This window comes from Mobula hypostoma, chromosome 16 (assembly GCF_963921235.1).
Source record: "Mobula hypostoma chromosome 16, sMobHyp1.1, whole genome shotgun sequence".
NCBI lineage: Eukaryota > Metazoa > Chordata > Chondrichthyes > Myliobatiformes > Myliobatidae > Mobula > Mobula hypostoma.
Window position 1 is genome coordinate 28,745,192 of NC_086112.1, and position 9,647 is coordinate 28,754,838.

General features: G+C 39.2%; 1 protein-coding gene across 1 annotated transcript in view; it reads left to right on the plus strand.

The window, feature by feature from the left end:
• The window catches only part of hsd17b4 (hydroxysteroid (17-beta) dehydrogenase 4), a 133,106-nt gene extending 128,253 nt beyond the window's left edge, over window positions 1-4,853 (plus strand). The window contains exons 23-24 of the mRNA XM_063068703.1: window positions 2,451-2,578; window positions 4,177-4,853. Of these exons, the coding sequence (XP_062924773.1) occupies window positions 2,451-2,578; window positions 4,177-4,266 (218 nt within the window). The 3' untranslated portion in view covers window positions 4,267-4,853. The remainder of the gene's footprint in view (window positions 1-2,450; window positions 2,579-4,176) is intronic.
• Window positions 4,854-9,647: the final 4,794 nt, after the last annotated feature.

A 9,647-nucleotide genomic window follows, 5' to 3' on the forward strand; every position in this document is an offset into this window, starting at 1 on the left:
AGGGGGTCTTGGCCTAAAACATCAACTGTAATTTTTTCCATAGATGCTGCCTGGCCTGCTGAATTTCTCCAGCGTTTTGTGTGTGTTGCTTGGATTTCCAGCATCTGCAGATTTTCTCTTGTTAATTCTTTAGTGTTATTTTTATTTTGATGAAGTTAGTGAAGAGTTTCTGCTTTAGTTGCAAGGAGTGAATGAAAATTGTAATATTTATTTTAATTTAGCATCTATTTGACAGTCGGACCTATACAGATAACGCAATTAAATTTTAGGAGGAAATAACTTGTTTGTGCATTTGATTTCCTAACGGAAGATTAGTGAAACCATTGAAGCTAACAGCAATCTGCAGAATACATATTTCTGGATGTTTTGACTTAAGGATTAATCAGTAATTGATCAAGTAGAGTTAAGACTAATGTTCAAGTAACTTTGTGTTTTGCTTAAAATGTAGATGCTGACATTGGAATTCCAAAATTTTACTTGTGTTCTATATAACAACGAATGAGTTTAGTCATTTATTACTGTAATGTGAACACAGTTGTTTTGAAGATTATTTGAGTTTATGCAACATTTCTGGTGTATTAGTACAGTATAGATGTAGTGAACATTTTTTAAAACTGTTGACATTGATATTAACATTCAGTACTCAAGGTTTTTTTCGAAGCATCCAAATTATTACCATACAATGACAAAAATAAGCCTATTTCAGAATTTCATTCTTGGTTTTCCCCGAGTATTTGACAAACTAACCCTCGAAGGGATCCACAAGATGTGTGACCCCAACACCTTCCCCCTGGCCAGATGCTGCAGACCATTTACTGAAAAGTGGCCATTTGTGTTGCCGGCACCTTCTGCTACATAACTTAAATAAACCTAGGTAAGAAACTCCTAGGTTGGTGTTGGGGACCTGACACACAAATGGAGAACTCTCTTTAGTTAACATTTAACAATTGTTAACTCTAATTGTTTTGCTGTATTTTCCTTAATGGTCTGCAGCATGCTTTTCAATTACTTACTCCCAGAGGCTGCAAAATATTGACTGTGTTCATCGATATTTTCTGCCTGTAATGTACCTGATGCTAAATGGGTTGTTCATTTCTGTTGTCACACACGTAATGTAAAATCTGTTATCTGCATTGTGGCACCAGTGAGCTACAGAAATGACAGCTATAAGAAATAATTTGAACCCTTTTAGCTCATTACTGTCATATATGACAAGTTGAACTGAAGCATCTTCAGTTATTGTCCTTGAGGCTGGGGAAAGTGAATTTGGCAGGTTCAGGATGATGTAAGTGTTACTAGGCCATAGCAGAAAGGAAACAGCACAATTTCAATCCTACATAGGTATCTACAGTATCTCGGGGTGAAAGAATATAAAATACTGGAATTCCCCTTTCCTGTTGGCTGAAGTTGGTGCATTTTCACTTATAGAGCCTTTCTAAATTTCAATTTGCTGTTTACTAGTTGGTTTCTATCTACTCAATGAGAACTCTGTCCTGGAGAAGCAGACTTTAAGCCAATTTTCCTTGTGAAGTTCTTTCCTTGGGAATTTTGAATTGACTTCTAGAATGTTGACAAGATTCTGTGTAAAGAACAATAAAAATAGTCCAGCTAAAAGTGATTTAGGTGTCAAATTGATGCCTCTGAATTTAAAAGAAAAGGTTGGTATTTGATTTACATTTCCAATGTTGCGTTGTTTCATTCCAAATTTTAAACATTTTCAGATTATTAGTGCCTATGGACTATAAAGCTCTCCAACCTGCAACACATGAAGGAAAAATCAAAAGATACAACTTTCTTGTTTGATCAAAGGATAGAACAGTTTAAATTTCAGTAAAGACCAAAACCTAAAACATTGTTTGAAAATGATAAAGATGTCTCATTGTTTTTCCTCATTTACTTGATGAGCAGAAAACTAAACAAATTTCATAATAGTTGTTTTATTTTATTATACTCCATATCATTCAATTGGATTCATTTACAGTCAAAATTGACTTTTCCCTATCTTATGGAAATCTTAAAGTAGAATGGAATTCTATTGAACCATTCTGTTTACTATAAAATGTTGGATTGCACTTCTCATTTGTATTGTAAAATGTTTCACCTAGAATATGTGCGGAATTACTTATTTTTGCATTATAAATGAATCCACTACTCTTGTTGTATAGGGCATTTTAACACATATTACTGTCAAAAATATAACTATTTTATAAAATTAACAAAGCTATGTTGTCTATTAGATTTTAACGCAAAATAGAAACAGAACAACAGTTTGTTTTTACACTTGTTATATTATATCTGTTTTTAATTTCTAACAAATTTCCCATATTTAATTGTGCATGTTTAATTTGACAATGCACTTTTCAAAAATCAACTTAAAAAATTCTGAAATGTTGGTATTAATCTAATAGCCTTTTTCCCCAATGTGTCTTCTAATAATCTGTGTCTTTCAGCTATTGATCTTAAGAATGGTTCTGGAGAATTGTACCAGGGAGTGGCACGGCATCAGGCTGACACTACCTTCAAGTTATCAGATGAAGATTTCATGGAAGTGATATCAGGAAAGCTTAATCCTCAAAAGGTAGATCTTAAAAATATAATTAAAAAAGAGAGAAAGATGTCTTGACAATATGTTAACACAAAATGGTCTAAGTGTTCCTCCTTCATCTGTGTCATGGTACTTTGGACAATATATTGTATAAGTATCCAATTGAGAAGGACTTAGCTGATTCCATTAACCAAAACTTGGTCCATATCCTTGATAATCCAAGTGCTTACTTCAATATTGTGAGGGCACCTGGCTGCATTATCCAGTCAGGGAATGCATTCCAGATTACATCTCTTGGGTAGAGAAATTCTTTCACAGATCCTCACTATTTTTCTCATTCCATAGTTTTAGATACTTTGCAATGAGAAAACTTTCCTATTATCTACCCATGTAAGCCTATCATAATTTTGTATCGAGTATCCCTTCAGCCTATACACTAACTCAACCAATCCATTTCCTCCTCTTATACCAAGGGTTGGATGTGGCAAGGTTTGTCCTTTAAGATCTCAAATTCATTAAGGGTTGAGCAGTAAATTCTTTGTTTCTCTGTTAGATGGTGCTAAAACCTACTTGACGGGAGTAGGTACAAAAATTATTACAGACCCTTAAATTATGACAACACAAATTGATTCAGGAAAGCTTTACTGTGCCAATAAGAGAGGATACTTCAGAATGATCTGAGGTCAAATGGATAAAGCACAGGGACAAAAATTCCATTAATTTTGCAGACTTGGGACGTTGGTGCTGAATTGGCAGGTTTCCTGATCTTTTAGATGTTTTTCCTTTTGATATATTCTTACTTCTCCTTGTTTTACAGTGTTGCACTGCAGTCAACAATATTTTCTAGTGAACACAGTAAATTTAAAGGGAATGTTAGAAATAGGTCCCTGGAGTGTTTCCAGGGAAGCATGGGAAATGCCATTCTGGTGCATTTAAAAGGAGTAAGGGACATATCACCCAGTGTGCAAATGCTGAATTATTAGGAGTCCTACATGATCAGAGGTTTATGGGGAGTTTTGCTGTGCTGCTTTAAAAAAAAACTTATGCAAGGTAACTAGTCAGAAACTATATATATTGTAGACTTTTACAACAGATTTCAATGTCCACCTAAGACCTGCTGCCCTTCCTCTCCAGCTTTAATAAATTTGAAAATGTTTTTGCCAGACGGATCTTGTTCTTGTATCTGGGTTCATGTCAGCTTTATTGTATAATACTGGTCTTAAAATAAATTTTCACTTAACCACACAAAAATAGTCAATTTTTGATAACCTGATGCGTCAGGAACAGTGGCTGGTTTTGTGCCCTCTCAGAAAATGGTCTTGTTGCTGCTGAAAATGGATGAGACCTCCAGAGGGTAACCTTGACAGGTTTCCTAGGAAATAAGGTGGAAGGCATGTGATGTTTCTGGCAGTTGCATGCCATTCAGTTATTTTTGCCTGTTCCTGTCGCCATTTCCACCCACAGGAAAAAAAAATTTCAAAATAGCAAAGAGGTTAAAATAATGTTCTTTCTTTATCTATTTGCATGTGGTAAATGCAAATTAGAATGCAACTTTTTAAAATTTTAGGACAACAATGTTACCTTCTCTATTATCTTGATACCTACTTGAGTTATTGTGTTTTTTTCAACAGGCTTTCTTTTCTGGCAAGCTGAATATTAAAGGAAACATCATGCACAGCCAGAAACTTGAAATGATTCTTAAAGATTATGCAAAACTATAAGAAAATCATGACTTTTGAGAATATGATGCTGTTTCTCTGCAGCACCCAAAGTCTTTGAAGTACAGTAGTAAAACTTCTCAAATGGTATTATGTTCTCTTTTTTTCATGCATAGCTATCGCTAAAATAAACTGACTTTGTTTCAAATGGTAAATTTGCCCAAATTACTCACTGGCTAACAGTTTTGTGCTTTTCTCTCATTTCTGTTTGCTACAGATTGTGGCAGGATGATGTTCATTTTTAAATCACAGAAGATAAATTGTCTATTATTTCTGTACTCTGCGTAATGGCCTTGATTTTCTTAATGTTTGTATTATTTACAATGTTCAGAACAAAAATTGTTCTGTTTTTTTTTGTAAAGCATCACTGTTTTTGAGGAATGGAGACAGCTGGGAGAGCATCCACTTATGTGCTTGCTTCAGGCGGCTGCTGGATTTAAAACATTCAGAGGAAGCAGTTTTTGACTGAACAGTTGTATTTATATTCTGGGACATTTTCTCAAATTAGAAAGGTAACTTGCTGCTACTGACATGCCTTCCTCCCTTTGTTTCAGTTTAACTTTTAATTCTGAATAAATTATCATTTAAAATTTATGAAAAGAATTGTGGATGATGTTGCATACGTGTATCTTTTCCAAAAAAAAACATTTTTATATTAATTTTAATGTGATAGAAATGTAATATAGATAGGTGGTTTTGTCTTTCACTGAACGCACACAAAATGCTGGTGAACGCAGCAGGCCAGACAGCATCAATAGGAAGAAGTACAGTCGATGTTTCGGGCCAAGACCCTTCGTCAGGACTAACTGAAAGAAGAGATAGTAAGAGATTTGAAAGTGGGAGGGGGAGGGGGAGATCTGAAATGATGGGAGAAAGCAGGAGGGGGAGGGGTGAAGCTAAGAGCTGGAAAGTTGATCGGCAAAAGGGATACAGAGTTGGAGAAGGGGGAGGATCATGGGACGGGAGGCCTAGGGAGAAAGAAAGGGGGAAGGGAGCCCAGAGGAAGATGGAGAGCAGGCAAGGAGTGATTGTGAGAGGGACAGAGAGAGGGAAAAAGAGGGGGGGGATAAATAAATAAATAAGAGATGGGGTAAGAAGGTGAGGAGGGGCATTAACGCAAGTTAGAGAAATCAATGTTCATGCCATCAGGTTGGAGGCTACCCAGACGGAATATAAGGTGGTGTTCCTCCAACCTGAGTGTGGCTTCATCTTGACAGTAGAGGATGCCATGGATTGACATATCAGAATGGGAATGGGACATGGAATTAACATGTGTGGCCGCTGGGAGATCCTGCTTTCTCTGGCGGACAGAGCGTAGGTGTTCAGCGAAACGGTCTCCCAGTCTGTATCGGGTCTCATCAATATATAGAAGGCCACACCAGGAGCACTGGACACAGTATATCACACCAGCCGACGCACAGGTGAAGTGTCGCCTCACCTGAAAGGACTGTCTGGGGCCCTGAATGGTGGTGAGGGAGGAAGTAGAAGGACGTGTGTAGCACTTGCCCCGCTTACAAGGATAAGTGCCGGGAGGAAGATCGGTGGGAAGGGATGGGGGGGACGAATAGACAAGGGAGTCATGTAGGAAGCGATCCCTGCGGAAAGCAGAGGGGTGGGGGAGGGAAAGATGTACTTGGTGGTGGGATCCCATTGGAGGTGACAAAAGTTATGGAGAATTATATGTTGGACTCGGAGGCTGGTGGGGTGGTGGGTGAGGACAAGGGGAACCCTATTTTTAGTGGGGTGGGGAGAGGATGGGGTGAGAGTAGATGTGTGTGAAATGGGAGAGATGCGTTTGAGAGCAGAGTTGATGGTGGAGGAAGGGAAGCCCCTTTCTTTAAAAAAGGAAGACATCTCCTTCGTCCTGGAATGAAAAGCCTCATCCTGAGAGCAGATGCGGCGGAGACAGAGGAATTGCAAGAAGGGGAAGGCATTTTTGCAAGAGGCAGGGTGGGAAGAGGAATAGCCCAGGTAGCTGTGAGAGTCTGTAGGCTTATAGTAGACATCAGTAGATAAAGCTGTCTCCAGAGACAGAGACAGAAAGATCTAGAAAAGGAAGGGAGGTGTCAGAAATGGACCAGGTAAACTTGAGCGCAGGGTGAAAGTTGGAGGCAAAGTTAATGAAGTCAATGAGCTCAGAATGCGTGCAGGAAGCAGCGCCAATGCAGTCGTTGATGTAGCGAAGAAAAAGTGGGGGACGGATACCAATATAGGCGTGGAACATGGGCTGTTCTACAAAGCCAACAAAAAGGCAGGCATAGCCGGGACCCATACGGGTGCCCATGGCTACACCTTTAGTTTGGAGGAAGTGGGAGGAGCCAAAAGAAATTATTAAGAGTAAGGACTAATTCCGCTAGACGAAGGAGAGTGGTGGTAGAGGGGAACTGGTTAGCTCTGGAATCCAAAAAGCAGAGAGCTTTGAGACCTTTCTGGTGGGGGATGGAGGTATATAGGGACTAGACATCCATGGTGAAAATAAGGCAGTGGGGGCTAGGGAACTTAAAATCGTTGAAAAAATTCAGAGTGTGTGTTTCACTGTTGCGAATGCACTAATTGAAGTCTATCTCTATTTGGCTCAATTGGAAGAAATGAACTATGCTAAGCAATCTAAATAAAGGACACACTGAGGACAAAATAGAGACTGAGTTTATTTAATGGACAATCCAAAATGGATTTTTTTTTTAACTTTGTGATGGTGCAAGGATCCAGTGATTAGCATAGTTCCGTGTGTATTGTGAAAATCTGTTATTGATTGAATTTCAATTTACTTCCATTTGTGTAAATATAAAACTGTGTTTATCATAATATAATCTCTAATGTGGGAACATGATAAATTATATTCTGATCAAGTAAAGATGAGTAACACAAACTGATATGAATTCCACAAGTGGGAATGAGGAAGGCTGTTCTGGGCCAGATTGCCCTGCATACTTTACCCCAGGTGCAGGTAGAGAACTTGCAGCTCTAATAATGGGAGCCAAGAAGGGGATATAATTCACAAACCGAGCATATTTTGAAGGTTTGAGATTTAGGAATCCAGAAGATGGTTAAGATTAGTAAGCTAGCAGTATGTATTCCACAAACAATTTTTCCATTGCAGTTGAAACAACAATGTCTATCTTAGATGTGGAAAATTGTCTGGGCTCTAATGAACATAGTTAACTATTACCCAATCTGTTAACTATCAATCATGATCTATATTTGAAGGTGACATCAAACTTGATCTATGATGCTCAGTTATGTTTTTCTTGAATCAAGCAACTCCAGACACAGCAGAGGTTTGGGCAAAACGTGGGTTGAAGAGCTGAATTCTGGGGATGGTGTGAGATTAACTGCTCTTAATATCAAGATAGCATTTAACTAAGTGTGGCATCAAAACAGCCTGAAAAAACTGAGTATCAAAGAAAAAATATTTCACTGATTGGAGTCATGTTTTGCAGAGCAAGGTAGGAGGTTGATAAATCTCGCCCCAGAACAGAGTTCTTAGTAAAATGTGGGACCAGCTGTCCTCAGCTGCTTCGTTAACAATCTTCCTTCCATAAAAAGGTCAGCTGTCTGTTCATGGTTTCACGATGTTCAACTCTTTTCACATCTTTTTAGAAAAGGTAATAGTTCACACTATGAGAGCTAGACAATCAAATAGCTTTTGATTTTTATTTAAAAAATGCATGTAACATTTTCATTTCAAGAATGATAATCTAGCTACCAGCCCATGATAATTGAAATTATCTACAATAAGTCAGCAGCTATGTGAAAGAGGTGGTATGTTGTTACAGATGTAGATACATTAAAGGATTGTTTCAGCAGGAAAAGAAAATAGTCTTTTCACCCCCCCCCCCCACCCCTGCCTCTCCAAGGAATCTCGCAGTTATATCCATTTCCAATATTTTCATTCCACACGTATTGGAGTTTGTTTTGTTTAATTTCCTCCGTGGCCAAGTGGTTAAGGCATTGGACTAGCTACCTGAAGGTCGTGAGTTTGAGCCCCAGCCGAGGGAACGTGTTGTGTCCTTGAGCAAGGCACTTAATCACACATTGCTCTGCGACGACACTGGTGCCAAGCTGTATGGGTCCTAATGCCCTTCCCTTGGACAACATTGGTGTCGTGGAGAGGGAAGACTTGCAGCATGGGCAACTGCTGGTCTTCCATACAACCTTGCCCAGGCCTGCGCCCTGGAGAGTGAAGACTTTCCAGGCGCAGATCCATGGTCTTGCAAGACTAACGGATGCCTTTTAATTTATTAGATTAGATTATGAGGACACTGAGTCCTCGTTTATTGTCATTTAGAAATGCATGCATGCATTAAGAAATGATACAATGTTCCTCCAGAGTGATATCACAAAAAAAGGACAAACCAAAGAATATCACTGACAAGACCACATAATTATAACATATAGTTACAGCAGTGCAAAGCAAATAACATAATTTGATAAAGAGCAGACTATGGGAACGGTAAAAAAAAGTCTCAAAGTTCCGATCGACTCCTGATAGTCCCCGATAGCAGGCAACAGAAGGGAGAAACTCTCTCTGCCATAAGCCTCCAGGCACTGACAACTATTGATGCATTGGAAGCACCCGACCACAGCCGACCCTGAGTCCGTCTGAAAACTTCGAGCCTCTGACCAGCCCTTCGACACCGAGCACTGAGCACCTCAACCCCATCCCGGCCGCTGAGCAACAAGCAAAGCCGAGGACTCGGGGCCTTCCCTTCCGGAGATTCTGGATCACACAGTAACAGCAGCGGCGAAAAAGGCATTTCAGAAGTTTCTCCAGATGTTCCTCGGTTCTCTCACGTCTGTCTCCATCAAATCAGGATTGTGCACGGCAACCTACTTGATATCATTAAGTATCATTCATATACAGATATCATTCACCGGAGTGGCCGTGCAAGCTGCGTCGTGCCGCCATCTTCTCCATTTCAATAGAAAATCAGGGGTTAATCAAGAGGGAGGAGCTTAAAACAATCCCATTTGAGGGAAAAAATACGATGTAAATTAATCGGACCAAAGGCTGACATTTCGTCAGGTCTCGCTATCTTGCATCTTAAAATAAGTGACTGCATTGCCTGTGTTCTTTCAAAATCCTCAAGGCCCAGTGGACTGGAAAATGGTAAACATGAATCTATTCATAAAGGAGGGAGGCAGAATGGAAGAAACAATAGGGCAGTTAACCTGACACTGAATGGGGGTCTAATACTAGGAAGACAGAAAAAAATCATGCAATTTAGCAAAGTCAACCTAGTTTCATGGAAAGGAAATAAAATCAAAAACTTCAGCAGGTCAAGCAAATCTGTGGAGAGAGAAACAATAGTTAAACGTTTAAGGAAGATAATGTTTCATTGTGATTAGCTCATTTCCTCCTCTCTGCATGTGGCCTAAATTTA